The sequence below is a fragment of the Lactuca serriola genome, chromosome 4, assembly GCF_051521515.1.
Source record: "Lactuca serriola cultivar US96UC23 chromosome 4, Lser_US96UC23_V15, whole genome shotgun sequence".
NCBI lineage: Eukaryota > Viridiplantae > Streptophyta > Magnoliopsida > Asterales > Asteraceae > Lactuca > Lactuca serriola.
In genome coordinates this window covers 73882545-73901006 of record NC_136411.1, presented here as the reverse complement: position 1 = coordinate 73901006, position 18462 = coordinate 73882545, and the positions used below count along the sequence as shown (strand labels likewise).

At 32.8% G+C, this 18462-nt stretch overlaps 1 protein-coding gene across 1 annotated transcript; it reads right to left on the bottom strand.

Annotated features, from left to right (window-relative positions):
• Positions 1-6697: 6697 nt before the first annotated feature.
• LOC145100196 (GDSL esterase/lipase At1g29670-like) lies at positions 6698-9216 on the bottom strand. Its single transcript, XM_079037567.1, has 5 exons — positions 8850-9216; positions 8642-8766; positions 8278-8523; positions 7199-7457; positions 6698-7063 (listed from the first exon to the last, which is right to left on the bottom strand). Exons 1-5 carry the CDS (start codon positions 9088-9090, stop codon positions 6840-6842), a joined length of 1095 nt encoding a protein of 364 aa, XP_078893693.1. The 5' UTR covers positions 9091-9216; the 3' UTR covers positions 6698-6839.
• Between the last annotated feature and the right edge of the window lie 9246 nt (positions 9217-18462).

Sequence of the window (18462 nt, the reverse complement as noted above, 5' to 3'; positions counted from 1 at the left end):
ATTGATATCCATTTATTACTACACTAGGTGTGAGACCCATGTATTACATGAGTTTATTTAAAATAAAATAAATATGAAATTTTAACAATTTGAAAAGTTTGAATTTGTAAGAAAAATGAGAAATTTTTTGAATTATTAAAATTAATGAGGCTTTAATATATTGAATACATTACATATATACATCATTTTTAATAAATACCTTACATATATATTACCTTACACATTAAATGTTGAATTTTAATTTAATAAAATAAAAAATACAATAAAATGACAAGTGAAAAATAATTAATTTCAAAATTCTACAAAATGTCATGTGTCCAAATGAATGAGAAGAGGACATGTGACAAAAAAACATTCATTTATTAGAGTAGATTTATTGCAATTATTACGTTAAAATATTATGTTGAATTTAATAAAATAGAAAAACTCATAAAATGACATATGAAAAAAAATTAATTTAAAAGAACTATAAAATGATATTTAGCAAATTAAATGAGAGTACGAGAAATGGCAAAAAAAAATCTTCATTTATTAGAGAGAATATCATACATCCCACCTTACTTTCATTGTAATAGTTTTATAGCATACACTTCGCCTTACATTTATTGTGTGATTTAATTGTTGTGTACATTTTTTTTAAATAAATTTTAACGATGATTTAAGGTGAAATGAATTTGTTTAATAATATGTTTATTTATATATTATCTTTATGATTCCTAACTACAATTTGATTATTTAGGCTTCCTAACCCAAGGTACTATTTTTACTAGTATACAAGTTATAGAAATATTAGTAGTACATACCAAAGGTAAATGGAGTGGTTGGTCAAACAATTAGAAGACTTATTATGTTGAAAAACTTGAAAATATAATTTTTCACTTTAGCTTTTTAGGTGTTGTTTGTTTTTTTAAAAAACCTCTTCAAAACTGTTAGTGCTGCGCGGCGAAGCACACGCGCAACATTTTTTGTCCCGCATCAATTTGTTTTTTAAAAGTCTTCTGTGCTTAAAATCTCTGCCCGTGTGCTTTTTGGGGAAGCATTTGTTGTACCTCTTCCCACCTCTTTCCACTCCTTCAAACCTAAACATAAAAAAAAATCCAACCAAAAACCAATTGGCCCTTTTTATTTTTTTTTTCCAAAAATCTAACAATCACTTTTTTTTTTTCCAAAAATCTAACAATTGACATATGTATGTTGTTTTTTTTTTTTTTTAATATTACGTTTATGGTCCATGAAGTATATTTAATATTATGTTTATGGTCTTTTATTTATATATTATATTCTATTTTCATCCCTTTAACATTTAATACATTAAATTTAAATCCTTTTAACTGTTTTATTCTATTTGATTTACATAAGTTGATTCATTTTAATGTTGTTTTTTAAATTAGTTTATTTTAAATTTTTTATGTCTGCAGCAGTTTGCAGATGTTAACAAAAACAATCGTGCTTCTTATTACAGTCTGCAGCCGTTTGGTCCACCTCTTCTGCAGCAGAGGTTTGTAGAGGTGGTCCGCAAACTTTTTAAATTTTCGTTTCGGAAAAACAAACAACACCTTAATCACTTGTGGTTGCCCTTGTATACCTTTAAACCCCTTATGCAGAAAAAATATATGTTTTGGAATTCTGTGATGTTGAAAATGATTTAAAAATCTTAAAAATGATGTTTTATACTTCTATTTCAAGCTAACCCATACAAAGAGAGTGGTTCATTAGGCTCATATATCTTACAATTACAAGGCCATATGTTGTTGGTTGATTTGTTCATATCATATTACTATTTTTTTTACTAATCCAAGTGTTTCTTATATGCAAGTTAATTTGGATTATTTTGGCTATGGGAAACTTCATCCAAAAATGGGATTTCAATGATGCAACTTCAGTAAAGGATTTTAGCGATTCAAATTGTGTTGGATGTCCCATATAATTCATCGGTCTATTATTATTATTTTCTAATTTAGAGATTCGCTAATTTCTTCAAAGTCTAATAAGCAATCAATTGTTTCTCGGTCTTTTACTAAAAAAGAATACCATACTAGCTACCGTAGTTATTACTTGTAAATTAATATGGTTGCTTGTACTTCTTATATGTTTTTTTTATAACAATCAGGTTATTCAATTAGCTTCTAAAACCATCTTTAACCCACTTTCATTTTTTACCTCAAAAATTGAGTAAAAATAAGGTAAACAGCGTTTTATCTCTAACTCTACTCCATTTTTTATTTTATTTTTACCCCAAAAAATTATATTTCATTCTTCTAACTTATATAAATTGTCAAACACAACCCTTCTATTAATTTGATTTTAACAAATATATAATCTATATTTTTTTCATTACAATCATATTAACTAAATAATATTATATTTATAACACTTAATTATAAGTTTTTGTAAAATACTTTATTGTGTTTTAAAATTTCAATATGTATTTAAATTTTAATATGAATTTGATAAATAAAAACAAACTTTATATTTATAATTAACTAATATAATTTAATATATAACACACTATTATAAGTATTAAATATTACATTTAAATTATAATTAGTAGATAAAAACCATAAATGTATAAATATATAAATATGGTGTTATACTATTCACTTCCCCCCAAATAGGGGAATAAATGGGGTAGGGTTGGAGAGGAATGAGGAAAATAATAGAAAATGAGAGTGAGTTGAAAATGCTCTAATCCTACATTCAGATATACATGAATCATATAGGGATTGACTATCACTGTATTTGTGATGAAGACCATCCATTTTATGCTTATCTATAGGAAATTGCAGCTTGCTGATGTTATTACGAAGCCAAGTCAAAGATCAAAGATTAAAGATCACACATATACTTTTGATGATGTCTGTCCATGATATTTTGTAAGTCCATCTCTAAGGGGTGTATCACTATACTTTATGTAATAGTTGTAATGATGTGGATACTTGGAGTAACTAGATAGCACTAGTTCGGAAAGCTTTTGTTGATATTAGTGTTGAACCACGCCAACAAATATGGTATCAAAAAATCCTTATTTAATGGTGTGGTTATAAAACCGTACCAAAAATTATTTTTTTTCAAAAACAAGATGACAACCGCACCATTAAATGCTAGAGCCGCACCACTAAAATGTAAAAAGGAACCACGTTTTTATTTAGTTTTCTTCACCGTTATATCTTCCTATGCAAACATATGTGCTCTCTTTTAAGCTTGACATAGCTCATCTATGTGGCCATCATCATATCATAGATACTTATAAAACTAGTATTTTTTTCTTAAATCTCATGCATTTGAAACCCCTTTTTTAACTTTCTCAAACCACATTTATTTGAAACTCCCTTTTTAACTAATGCAACTCAAAAGTTTTTTTAATTATGATTTAACACTCAAAAGTTTTATAACTTATATTATGTTTAATTAGCATTTAGTGAAATAAAATCTTACATATAAGTTTTATAACTTATATTATGTTTAACACTCAAAAGTTTTATAACTTATATTATGTTTAATTAGCATTTAGTCCAATCTTTTGTGTCTTTTGTGCTATATAAAATCTTACATGTAAGAAGGATTTGAAGATATTATGATTCAAAAGTTTTCATATAGTTGAAGCATTTACGATCTAAATATAATGATTTGAAGAAATGGATTATGTCGCATCGATGGTAATTGTAATATGATTTTTTCTTTCAACCAATACAAATGAAGCTTTTCTATTCTTTCTTTATATTTAGTTTCTCATTTAATCTTTATATGTGATTTGTGTATATTAATCAATCTTGAATATGACTCTCCAAACATCAAAGTTTTGCTTGGAGTATCTTTCCGATTCTTCTTTTTCAAGAAAAATATTTTGATTGCAAGTTGGTGAAAAATTGTCATGTTATTTATTTGATTGTAGTTTTTCTATTTTCATTATGTTTATTTTCTATTATTTTTTTGTTGGGTTATCCTACACAACATATTTAAAAGATAACATAATTTTGAACATTTGATATGTACTTATGATAGACTTATTATGATATGTTCTTCATATGAAAGTAATTTATCCATATTAATGCGACAAGATTTACATATGATATTTACGAATATATATATATATATATATATATATATATATATATATATATATATATATATATATATAATGTGATTTGTTTAACACGTATATGCACCTATGTATGTTATAAATTTATAATTAAATATCTTTATATTTAATAATTGAAAGGATTAAAATGATGAATCAAAACCAATTATTTAGAAGAGTATAATAATAATAATAATAATAATAATAATAATAATATTAATAATAATAATAATAATAATAATAATAATAAATATACATTTCCAAGTACCGCCTTTATTTGAAACTCATACTACAACTCAAAAGTTTTCTAATTTATGTATATTTATTAGTTACAACTCAAAAGTTTTTAACTTATGATTATTAATTAGTAATCACTAATAACTTTTTATTTTTCTTTCTTTTATAAAGTTGTAAAATCTTGCTCATTAAAAACATTAATGTATTTGAAGAGATTTATGATTTAAATATGAAGAGCTAATATAAATGTTATAATAGATATTTTAGTTTTTTTATGTTATTAAAAGTTATAGTGTTTATTTTTCATATTTTTTATTATTCGTTGTATATATATATCTTTTTTAATACAAATGTTATAATAGATGTTTTTCTATTTTTATGTTACTAAAAGTTGCAGTTCATATTTTTGTTCATACATTTTGTTACCCGTTATATTATCATTCATTTGATATATAATTTATACAATTTTAAACGGTTTATAAAATTATCAAATAATTGTATATATCACAATGATTTAAAAATTAAACTATAATGTTTAATAAAACTAATATGTTAACTATATGTTTGCTTTACTACGAACATTTTGTTTCAAAGTAGAAATATTAAATAATAATTTGGTAAAAGTTATTATTTTAACTATATAATTCTATTTTCGCGCAACGCGCGTGTATTCGCTTACTGATATTATAATTCTATATATACATCTCTTGCTTTCACAAACTGCTTGGTGAAACGATGTTTTGCCATGGCTTATCCAACTTATAAATATATAAAGTTTCACCAAAAAGCTAAAATGTTTTTTCAAAAATTTAACTTAATTTATTTGCAATTACCAAGGTAGAACTAGCATGTTTATGATCCACAACATTATTCTTTGTAGAACTATGAGCCACTATTAGCGTAACTTCTAAAAATTGAGGCAACAAACACAAAAGAAAATGATATCATAGCGAGGACCCTTTAGCGACGAAATGTCGTTGCTAAAGATATTAGCGACGACTTTAGGCATTAAGTGCGACGTTTTTTGTCGTCGCTATAGGTAATGTTTTCTGTTGTGCCAGTACACAAAAAAAATAAAATAAAATAATAATAACTCATCTCACTATTAAATACTTTTTGTACTAGTGTAGTATAAATAGACATGTATAATGTAGAAAGGGTTAAGAAGAAATAAATAACAAACCCTTTTTAGTGATGAATAAACAAAATAACAAAGAGAACTTCATTTGTTCACATATTAATTTCTGTATTCTTATAAAATCTACATTTTATAATATATAAACTAATATCAAATATAAATTGTTTTAAATAAAGAAAACATTAGCGGAGACAACTTTAATGACGAAATGAACCAATTGCAACGATGACTGCCCCAAGAATTCTTGCCAGAAAAAACTCCGACCGATGGCCGAAATATCAATAGAGATGATGGTAATACGACTTCCAAGGCTTTTAGAGACGACACCTATTAGAGATGACACTAATTGCGACGACAATTGAATTATTAGCTACAAGGTAATAGCAAGGACCCTAGCGACGACATGTCGTCGCTAAAAGTAATGTTTTTTGTTGTGCCACTGCACAAAAAAGTAAAATAGTAAAATAATAATAATAATAATAATAATAATAATAATAATAATAATAATAATAATAATAACTCATACTATTGAGTTGTACTACTATAGTGTAAATAGACATGTATAATGTAGAAAGGGGTTAAGAAGAAATAAATAGCTAACCCTTTTTAGTGATGCGGAAAGAAAATAACAAAGAGAACTTCATTTGTTCACATATTTTTAGTTTAGATTTTCCGCTATAAAAGAGTTAATAAGAAGAAATAAATAATATTTCTTCTTTGAATCACATTGGGGTTAGCTTAAGTCATATATTTGTTCAGCTCTAATTGTTTTCATTTATTCTATTTAAGAGCCTTGGGGTTTCAAAATGATGTAACTACTACAGATTAGGCATTAAATGATGACAATTGACAAAGTTAAGCAGATAAACTTTATCAATAACTATTATTAGATATCAAAATTTTAGTTAATTGTCAATTAGTTGTGAAACTCATATATTACATGAATTTATCTAAAAAAAAGATATACAAACATGAAGATCTAACAATATAGAAAATTTAAATTTAAAAGAGAAAAAGAAAAATATTTAATCATTAAAGATTAAGTGTTTATTTATCTTTTAAATTTAAACAAATAATTAAAATAAATAAACAACTAAAATAATTAGATTCAATTTAGAAATTTAAAAATTATAAAGAAAGTTGTATTAATAAATTGGATATAAATTTATTATTACATTTAAGTACTATATATGAAATTTAATAAAATTAAAAAAATCATAAAATTACACATGAATATAATTTAATTTAAACTTATCATAAAATGACATATGCCATAATAATTAAAAGAAAAGGAGGATGAATAAAAGAAGAGGAGGATGATGACAAATGGCAAATGATTTTGGTTTATTAGGTAGCATTGTAAACCAATTACAATGCAAACCACAACTAGAGTTGAACCAAGTGATAAATGTCAATGGGATAAACATCAACATTATTAATTGCAAGATACGACCTTTTGGAGGCAATTCTGTTTGCGGCTTCAGTAGTATGATATGCATCCCAAAAGAAATATTCGCTCCTGTTCAAACATGGAACTTCGAATGGTAGACATGTAAGAGCACCATTGTTCAACCCTGTTCCACAACATCCACTATTCGCTACGGTAAATCCTATACCAATGTAAAGAAAATGAGTCCTTATTTATAAAAGTAGTAGTTATGTATAATTGTATTAATTATATATTATAACAATGAAACTGCCATGGAAATAAATCTGAACGAAGAAGCAAGACAAAAAATATTTACCAAAAGCTGAAGGTTGTCGAATGACTTCCATACTCATATCATAGAAGTTCAAGTAGATAAATTTTGCATCTTGTAGACTGGTATCGTTGTTGAGCTCATCAACAAGTAATTTGAGATTGTGATTGAATAGTTGAACCGCTGTATTTATGTATTCTACACATGATTCATTCGTAGAGTGACGTGACAATTCATATGGGGTGCAACCGACAGGACCCAAGCCATTTAAAGATACTTTCCTCGCTCCATAACTGTATAATGTCTAAGATATAGACAATTAAAAAGCATTAATTAGCTTACATTTTTTACTGCAAGGGTCATGTATGCTAATACTACATCAATCATTTCTTGTGTATGAAGGTCTTTTCACAATCAAACTGAACAATCTATTAAAAACTAGATTCTATCTCTTCCACTACACAACTCACCAAACCAATTTTTCCCTTTCAATAGATATATACCAAAATTTTATTCTTTTACAAATACATCAATATTGGTCTTTATTTATAAAGAAATTCTTGTAGGCATTTTAATATATATATATATATATATATATATATATATATATATATATATATATATATATTGTTTCTATTAAAAAAAATAAAGTAGGATTTATAAATTAAAGCTTTCGCTAAAAACTAATTAATTATGAACCAAATAGAAGAGGTCCATATGGCGGTAACATTGTACTTGATGTGGTGGGTATGCCGTCTAGAAAAGCTTTTGGTAGTTCACGGTTTTCCTTTTTTGTTTTCTTTTTAATTAAAGTATGTTTTTTATTGATGACCTAACTTAGTTTGGTCATTAAAGGAGGTAGTCTTATGAACTGATGATCCTGGAATATTAAGGCACCATGTACTTATAAATCATGCTAGTAGCAAATAAGCTATAATATATAAGAGTGAAACAAGTTATTCAAAGCTTAAAAGTGCTTATATCAACAAAAATAGTCTAAAAAGCAATCTCAAAGACCCCATAAAAAAATCCAAGTGCCTGGTTTATTTAATTTATGGCGTGGGTATATGTTGCCAAAATCAAGAAAAAAGGTAGCAAGAGCGGAGGCATATGTAAGAACTCACCAATATTTGTCTACGATATTGTTGAATAAGGACTTGTGTGAATTTCTCAACTGTAAACATGCTGCTTGTTTCATACACTGCTGGTATAAAATAGTTGTTAAGGTAATCATTGCTGCCGAATCCAACATGATAGAGACACTTCTTTAGGTATTGTGATGCCAACCCAGGCTCCCCTAGAATCTCTCTGATACTCGACACTGTCATTTCGTGATTTTTCAGTTGTTGATCAAATGTTATGCGATCGCCCTGTAAGGCACAATAGATTTTCATTAAATTTCCAATATGTTGTACGTTTAAAATGATATATGCCAGCAACTATTATTAATTAGTGACTTAATTAGTGTCACATTTGTATGAAAATCACCAGATGGTGGCCAGTTTCACTGCGAATTCCTGCTGCTGCTGATGCGTAATTTAGTCCTAGTAGTATATCCGACCCATTTGAAAGAGCAAATGGAGGAATGCGACTATTAAAACCTAAATGTTCAGCTGCAAATACGTGGAAAATGTATCAGATTAGGCCCAGATACATGTAAGTTATAATAAAAGGAAAAATGAAGCCAGAGAAAAACCCATGAAATCAGCAAAGGTTCGCCCATTGCAAAACCTTCCGGTTGGCCCAGAACTGAAATCAATGCCATGAGGAAGGTAAATGGCTTTGGCAAAGGTGACCAAATGGTTGTTGTTGCCGTTGTCAACTAAGGAGTCTCCAAAAATGAAGTAACATGGCACTTGTTGTTTTCCAACTACCCATGTTGGTAAGATAACACTATGAAACACTATGATCATAAAAACTTTGTGGAAACATGACATGGCTGATATCTAGGATCTTGATGAATTGTATGAAGGGACTCAAAGAGAATTGATTTATAGCTTTCAAGTTCAGCAAACGTAACCTAAACCAATGAGAGATGACCAACGTAACATTGAATGGGAACTTGACAAGAAAATGTTACCGTTTTTAATCATCGAACCTATTAAACTAATTGCCTACCCCATGGAAATGCAGTGGCAATTAAATGGATTATGATGGATAAAAAAAAGCTTGAAACAAGTTTAAATTAAGAAAAAACATCATAAATGGTCCGTGTGTTTTTTTAATATCTGAAGTTTAGTTCTTCAGTTTAAAATTTTTTATAGATGGTCCTTGTGCTTTGAAAATATTTAATGTTTGGTCCTTATTCCTTACACCGTTAAGTGAATGACATTTACGTCATATCATTACCACAGGGACCATTTATGATGTTTTTCGTTATTTAAAAAAAAAACATATAATATAATTATTTAATATATAAAGGGTCTCTCTCTCTCTCTCTCTCTCTCTCTCTCTCTCTCTCTCTCTCTCTCTCATACAACCATGGATTTTACAGCCAAAACACTTATGACTTTGTTCTTTATCTTCTTCCCCCTTTTCATCATCTTTTCTCCTTCCAAAAACCCAAAATCTTTCATTAAAATAAACATACACAACATCCATTCACTATAATAGTAACAAATTAACATACATAGAAATTGATTCAGATCATTTCAGTAACTTTGCTTAATAGAGTTAGAAAGAATTACAAAAATAAAAAAATATATCTGAAATCGATGTAGGGGTTTTGAGTTGCAGGTTTCAGAACGAGGAAGGAGGGCTTATGTTATCGAGTTCTTCTTATTAGATAATTATGTCATATATTATTTAATGTATATTTTTATATTATAAATCCTACATTATAGGATCTTATTATTGTAATCTTCCAATATATATATACAATATCAACACACACGATCAGATGTGTGGTTAACTGATCAATATTTTACATGGTATCAGCCTAACACTCACGCTACCCTCCTCTTGTTTTTCTTTGTCTCTAACCCTATTCTTCTCCTGAAACCTAATCATGTCTACCTCTGCTGATAATACTTTTCCAATGAATACCATACTTCATATGATCCCCATCAAATTAAGCTCTACTAATTACCTACTGTGGAGAAATCAAATGCTTCCTTTACTCTCTTATCAGAAGCTCATGCCCCATGTTGACGACACCTCTCTTCCACCTCCAAAGACCGTTGAAGTTGACAGTAAATCTGTCCCAAATCAAGTGTATGCCTCTTGGGTTGATCTCTATCAGAAGATGGTCATTCTCCTCAACTCCTCTCTAACTGAAGAAGTCGACGTTGAAGTTCTTGGTCTTCCTGATTCTCGATCTATCTGGACCACTTTGGAGGCTGCCTACAACAGGTCCTCTATTGAAAGAATCCACTCCCTTCGTGACAGCCTTCGATAGATGCAAAAAGGTACCAATACAATATCTGAGTATGGACAAAAGTTTAAAACTGTATGTGATCAATTGGCTGCAATCGGCCAACCTATTGATGATATGGACAAGATCCACTGGTTTCTTTGTGGCCTTGGCTCTTCATTGGAGACCTTCTTTATAGCCATTCGAACTTCCAGGCCATCTCCATCTTTTCGAGATTTATTGTCCCAGGCAGAAAATCATGAGCTTTTCCTACAATCTATGCATGGTTCCGCCGCCCCTACTGTTGCGTTTATCTCTGAGTCTCATTCTAATAATAATAAAGGAAGGTCATCAAACTATTCTCGTGGTGGATCTCGTGGTGGAGGAAGAGGACGTGGGGGCAGACGTCCTCCTCATTGTCAACTGTGTCGTACAAATGGGCATTATGCCTCCTCTTGTCCAAGTCTTCACACTTATGCAACCAACTCTGCCATCCCATCAGATGCAAATTTGGCCTAGGCTTTTCATTCCCAGTGTCATGTGAACCAAGGTCATCCGGATTGGTATGTTGATTCGGGGAGCAACTTCACACATAGGGATGTCAAAAAGTCCCGTGGGACCCCGAACCCGTGGGGCCCCGATCCCGAATGGGAAATATTTGTTTAAAAAATCGGGGACAGGGTCGGGGGCAATGTTAACCCCCGTTTTAGTTTCGGGGGCAGGGGCGGGGGTGGGTAGTCCCGTCCTGAACCCCCAATGGGGACCCCGTTAATATATTATTTATATTAATATATATATATATATATTCATTATAAAAATATAATAAATAATAGCAATGATTTTGAACTTCAAAAATTCAATTAAATATCATGTTTTTAAGTTTATAGTATAACATTTTAAAGATGTTATAATATTTTTATTTTAAATATATACACTTATGCTATAAATAACTATTTTTATCCAAAATGGTTTCTTTTAGCTCAAAAAATAACTTCTTTTAGCCTAAATAACACCTTCGTTCGCCCAAAAAAAGTCAACCCAAACGGGGGTGGGGGCGGGGGTAATCCAAGGATTCGGGGGCGGGGGCGGGGATGGGGAGGCTAGAGATTTGGGGGGCAGGGGCGGGGGCGGGGGAACAGGAAAATTTCGGGGGTGGGGGCGGGGGATGCAATCCCCGCCCCGTTTGCCCCCATTGACATCCCTATTCACACATGACTTCTTCCATAAATAATGTCAATCCATCGGCTCCATATTCGGGTAATATGCATGTTGTTTTTGGTAATGGAAATAAACTTTATGTTACTCATATGGGTACTTCTATGGTTGCTAAAAATTTGTCATTACATGATATCTTGGTTATTCCTAGTTTAACCAAGAACCTACTATCCATCAGTAAACTCACCATGGATCACCCGGTTGATGTCCTTTTTTCTCAACCTTTCTTTCATATTCAGTATAGGAAAAGAAAGCAGGTGATAGCTCAAGGACGATGTGAAGATGGATTATATGTTCTAAGAGATGGTCCCACAGCATTGATGGTGGGTTTCGGTGTTTTTAATAAAGCTTCTTTTAAAATGGCATAGTCGTTTAGGACATATTTCTTTTGACATGATTTCTAGTTTACATAAACAGGGTTTTTTTACATGTTACTTCTTTGTTTCCAAAACCTACTGTTTGCCAACCTTGCCAACTTTCTAAAAGTCAAAGATTATCTTTTGAATTAAATCCTAAACGTTCATTGCATCCTTTAGATTTAATAAATTGTGACTTATGGGGACCAACTCCGGCTTTATCCGATGACTATTGATATTATGTCATTTTTGTAGATGATCATTCACGGTTCACATGGTTCTATCCTTTGAAGGCAAAATCCGGTTTCTATGCTATTTTACCAACATTTATCAAGCTTATGTAAACTCAATTCTCCAGAAAAATTAAAGTATTTCAGAGTGATGGAGGTACTGAATTTGTTAATAATACAGTTCGTGCTCGTGTCCTAGCTTCTTATTGGGTTGATGCTTTCAGTGCAACGGCATTTATTATCAATCGCATGCCTACCAAAGTCCTTGACAATCGGTCTCCTTTTGAGTTACTTCACTCACGATCACCAAATTATGGCAATTTTCGCACTTTTGGCTGCCTTGTTTAGCCATATATTCTAGATTATTCGCCGCACAAACTTGCTCCTCGAAGTATTTCATGCATTTTTATTGATTATCACTCCTAATATAAGGGCTACAAGTGTCTCGATCCAGAAACCTCTCGTATCTACATTACTCGACATGCACGCTTTAATGAGGCTGTTTATCCTCTTAGCACTTCTATCACCGATCAAGATTTGTCAAAGTTTGAATTATCTTCGTTTCTAGAAGATGGACCTGGTACATCTACTTCATCATCGGATAAGTTAGATCACACTTCTTCCATTTCATAGCCTATGGAGTCCACTAGGCTTTTCAAGCCCACTACCAGTAGTCCAACTTCTTGTTAGTTATGTGTACTTGATCCATCTTTGCCACAACAGCCATCTATGCCTACTGGTACTACTCATGATGATCATGATCATGATGTTCATTCCGACAATGATATGCATGACTCTTCAATTAAGGATCCAGTGAACAGCCCCCACCCTTCTCCTACCAACGATCCTTTTAACGATCCACCCGTCCCCTTACCATCTACTCATCTGATGCAAACTCGCTCCAAGGACGGAATATTTAAACAACGCCATATAGCAGATTTTTCATCTCTTGAGCATCATGCCTTACATGCATCTCTCTTGTCCTCCACTCAACCAAAAGGTTATAAATCTGCTGCAAAAGATCCTCGTTGGATGGCCGCTATACATGAAGAAATGGAGGCGTTACGCACAAACAACACTTGGGTTCTAGTTCCTCGTCCAACTAACTCAAATGTTGTTGGCTCTAAATGGGTTTATCTCACCAAATACAACTCGGATGGCTCTATTGAATATTTCAATGCTCACCTTGTTGCTCAAGGTTTCAGTCAGATACCTGGCCTTGAGCACTCACATACGTTCAACCCTGTTGTTAAGCCCTCAACTGTCCACATAGTTCATTCTCTTGTTGTCTTGCATCGATGGCGGTTGCATCAATTAGATGTAAAAAATGTTTTTCTCCATGGACATCTTACAGAAATTGTCTACATGGAACAACCACCCGGCTAAGCAGATTCTAACTTTCCCACCCACGTTTGCAAGCTCTCTAAGGCCTTTTACGGTTTGAAACAAGCACCTCGTGCTTGGTTTCAACGCCTCAACTCATTCTTACTTTCAAATGGTTTTACTTGCAGTCGTGCAGAAACCTCCTTATTTGTGTTTGCTCAAGATTCATGCATCATGTATCTCCTGGTGTATGTGGACAATCTCATTCTTACTGGTAATAAGGATTCAGTCATTACTTCCTTTACTACTCGGTTACACAATGAATTTGATATCAAAGATCTTGGTGATCTTAGTTACTTCCTCGGCTTAGAAGTGAGCTATACTGATGATGGACTTTTTCTCAGTCAATCTAAATATGCCAAAGACGTCTTGACTCATGTCGACTTACTTGAGTGTAAACCAGTCTCAACTCCTTTGGTTACCCATGAAACCTTTACACCTGATGGGCCATCGTTCTCTGATCCAACGCTCTATCGCTCTCTTGTAGGTGCGCTTCAGTACTTAACCATTACTAGACCTGATCTCTCATATGCTGTCAATCAAGTAAGTCAATACCTCCATGCCCTTACTGATGCTCATTTTCAATTCATCAAGCGGATACTCTGCTATGTTAAAGGCACGATCTCGTATGGGCTTATTTTTCGTAAACCTCAAATACACAACATTCTCGGTTACTCTGATGCTGATTGGGCACATTGTCTTGAAACCCGTCGGTCTACATATGGTTATTCAATCTTCTTGGGTGGTAACTTAGTTTCATGGAGTGCCAAGAAACAACCAATGTTTCTCGATCAAGTTGTGAATCGGGGTATCGGGCAATGGCAAACACGGCAGCTGAAATTTTTTGGATCATCCATCTACTTCGTGAGCTTCATGTGTTACCTTCTGCTCATCCCACTCTTCTTTGTGACAACAAAAGTGCGTTGTTTATGACACAGAACCCGGTTGCTCACAAGCATGCCAAACACATTGATCTTGACTACTACTTTATTAGAGAACTTGTTACTTCTGGCAAGCTCTATACCAAGTTCGTTTCAACCAAGCTTCAGGTGGTAGATATCTTCACCAAAAGTCTTCCGCGTGCTCAATTTGAACATTTTCGAGCAATGCTTCGTCTTGGTCTACCACCCATTCGCTTGAGGGGGGATATTAGATAATTATGTCATTTATTATTTAATGTATATTTGTATATTATACGTCCTACATTATAGGATCTTATTATTGTAATCTTCCAATATATATACAATATCAACACACACGATCAGATGTGTGGTTAGTTGATCAATATTTTACACTTCTAAAAAATTAATCCAACCTATGTGATGTAGAAGCTCCGTATTCTGAAATGAGTTCCAAACTGTTTGCCATTCGATCTACGCTTCTATCTATCAATGTTTTCTCAACTGTATGATCGATCTGTGACATCCCCAAAAACTCGGCCAGAAAAGACCGATTTCATTTATGCTTTTTAAACATTTTCAGAGTAAATCCTTTTAATTTTAAAAGAGATGCGAAATTTGTTCCCAAAAACAAAACATGATAAAATAGATATTTATCAAAACATTTCATAAAGAAATATAATTTCATTTCATAATCAAAAGTCGGGATGTCATGTTCCGATACAGATCATAAAGCATAAACGATAACATTACAAGTCATTCAACCAATATATACATATACAGACTTGTAAACAAAAACAACTTGATGATTCCCCCATCTTAAGCTCTTGCGCCACTTCCTGTAATGCAAATAAACTGAGTGGGTCAGGCTTGGGAGCCTGGTGAGCATATAGGGTTTTCAAACCCACAATAATTATATTTAATTACAACAATCCACAATAAACCCGATTACCCATTCCCGTTATCCTCACTTTACGTCCCTAAAATAACTTCTATTATAAGGAACCTAATTCAGGATTTTCATCGGGACGGACATTACTGTAGAGGGGCTTCCTCAACAATAAATATCCTAAAGGCAATCATGTGGGGGATAGAGTACACCGGTGAGCACGTCGTTCACAACACCTACCGGTAATGAGCCTGCTAGTGTTCCACAGGACAGTCTAGAATAGTCTGTGGTCGTCATCCATACTCTGCTGAATGACTAGAATAACACCAATAACACCGAGGCCTCTCATCTGTTTATTACACACCAATTATCTACCCATGTTCTACCCAACATATTAGTAGATAAAAATATACATTTTTATACATTGTTTAAAAACCTGTATAGCATGCTTTAATCAATACATATTCCACATAACAGATGAGGCATACACACATAACACGTATTTCATAGAGAATATATAAGATCTATGAGATAGAAGAGAGTGAATATACATTCACACATATAACCACAAAATATATACACGTAGTACGTATTTTATATTAAATACTTCGTAATATTACGTTGGAAAGAAAATGACTACACACTCACTTCCCGTATTCTTGAATACATTCAACGATTACTTGTATAACATTGTGTATTGAAAGGGACTATACACTCACCTGATCGGAAGAGGATCGGGCAGCACTACGACTTGCAGAAGTAGTGTCTCTCCGTAGATCTGGAAGATCTTCACAAAAACCGGGCTCCTCGTGGGCAGGGCTTCGGCTCGGGAATAACGCTCTTCGGGATCCTCGGGGCTTCGGATCTTGCTTCGGGGCTCGGGAATAATACCGGGGCTTCGGGATATGATTGGCATGCAAATCGAGGCAAAAACTTAGAGAGAAAGTAAGAAAAATCGCAAGGAAATGGCTGATCTCGAGTTCTATTTATAGGCTGCTGGGTCTGGGATTACGCGGGGCGTAATCTCAAATTACGCAGGGCGTACTCAGTACGCGGGGCGTAACTTGGTTACGCGGGGCATACTTTGACGTCACTACATGCGTCGATCCGTGGCACTCGAGTATTGGTCAGACAACTTGCATCCGCCTGAGTACGCGGGGCGTACTCAAATTACGCTGGGCGTAATTTGACTCGTCAAACTTCTAAATTCTGTAACTTTCGCATACGAGCTCCATTTTCGACGTTCTTTATATCCACGCGTAGGTGAGACTACGCTCTACAACTTTCATTTAGACTCCGTCAGCTAACTTTGACTTTATTTTCTATTATTTATTTTTAGAAGGCCCGGACAGGAAAACTTTGTTATAAAATCATAACTTCTTCGTCCGACGTCCGTTCTCGCCTATCTTTTCATCGTTTCACTACTAACAACGAGATCTTCGATTCTCATTTAGATTGTTTCGGCTACAAACCGCTCGATCTCAAATCGAGTATTCGGGCTACATACTGCTAAGTCGAAACTTAGAAAAATCATAACTTCCTCATACGAAGTCAGATTTGGTTATTCCTTTTATGCACGCTCTCGGTTTAACGAAATCTACGACTTTCGTTTAGATCACTAAGGCTAAATATCGCTCTATCTTAAATTCATATTTTACGTCACTCGGCGTCGTGCCGGTTCTGTCGCGAAACTTCGACAGGTCATAACTTCTTCGTTATAACTCGGATTTTGGCATTCCTTATATCTCCGAAATCCTTGTTTCAACCACTACAACTTTATGCAAAGATATCGGGCTTATCTCACACTTTAATTTTGACGCTTATTTTATTATTAATTCATTAAATTATAAAAATTAAGAAAATACACACATAAATCACATAATTCAAATAATTCACAAATAATACATTTTATTATTTCAAATTGGGGTTACAAAGGTTAACCTAGACTATTACATTGCTAAAAATGGCAAACCCAGAAACACGGGCGTTACACGATCTGTAACAAAAAGGGTAGATCCACACTGTTTTCCTTTCGATCTATGCTCACCAAAACCATATACATAAACCAATCTGATGGGGATAACGGTGGACTTTGGTGGCTGATGGTGGGTGGTTCTTTCCCATCACAGATGGTTATTGAACCTCCATGAGCATCATCATCATCATCGAACCCCCCACCGAAGACCATCCTCTAGATGTGCAACACCATCTCCATCCTATAGCTTCGTCGACCACCCTTTAACCACATATTAACCACCGTTGTTACCATCTGAACACTACCTCCTTGCACCACCACCCCTGTTCACCGTTATGGGTATTGTAAGGGCTGCAAATTATCATTCAAAGAGCTTCTCCATGAATACACGAAAAGAACACACACACATATACATTTGTAAATCAGTTATGGAGTGTATGTGTGTGTGTGTGTTTATGTATTCATCATCGATCTGCAGGTGTATAGGCATGTGTTTGTTGTGTGTATATATGTTTGTGTTCTTATAAATACATTTCTTGGATGACTTAGAAGATTTTAAGGCTGCAATATACGAATTATGTATCCCTGGTAACGTAACAAGAGTCATGGATCTATGTGTCACTCGTTTCGTGGGTTTGAGGCTTCAAGGCATTCTACTACAAGTTATGTGTAGAAATGGCGAAGTGCATCAGGAGGAGAGTAGGGGTGTTCGTTTGGATGGATCGGTTCGATCCGATCCAATTAAGTAAATCCAAATTGATTTCGGTTTTCAAAATATGGATCCGAATAATCCAAACTAAATTCAAATCCGATCAAATCCAATTACAATTCGGTTGGATCCGTTTTTTATAATTCGGTTTTCAAAAACTAAAACATTTTAAAATGACATATAATTATAATATTATCCAATTTTTATAAAAAAAGAAAAAAAAAATATTTAATTCAGATTTAAAATTTCTAAACAACTAAGAATGTATATTATAATTTAATATTTAATAGATAAAGAACTT

Coding starts and splice junctions, on each gene's coding strand:
- LOC145100196 (XM_079037567.1), bottom strand. CDS start 9,090: ATGTCATGTTTCCACAAAGTTTTTATGATCATAGTGTTTCATAGTGTT. Junction 8,767..8,849: donor AACCTTTGCTGATTTCATGG/GTTTTTCTCTGG, acceptor ACGTATTTGCAG/CTGAACATTTAGGTTTTAAT. Junction 8,524..8,641: donor GTGAAACTGGCCACCATCTG/GTGATTTTCATA, acceptor TGTGCCTTACAG/GGCGATCGCATAACATTTGA.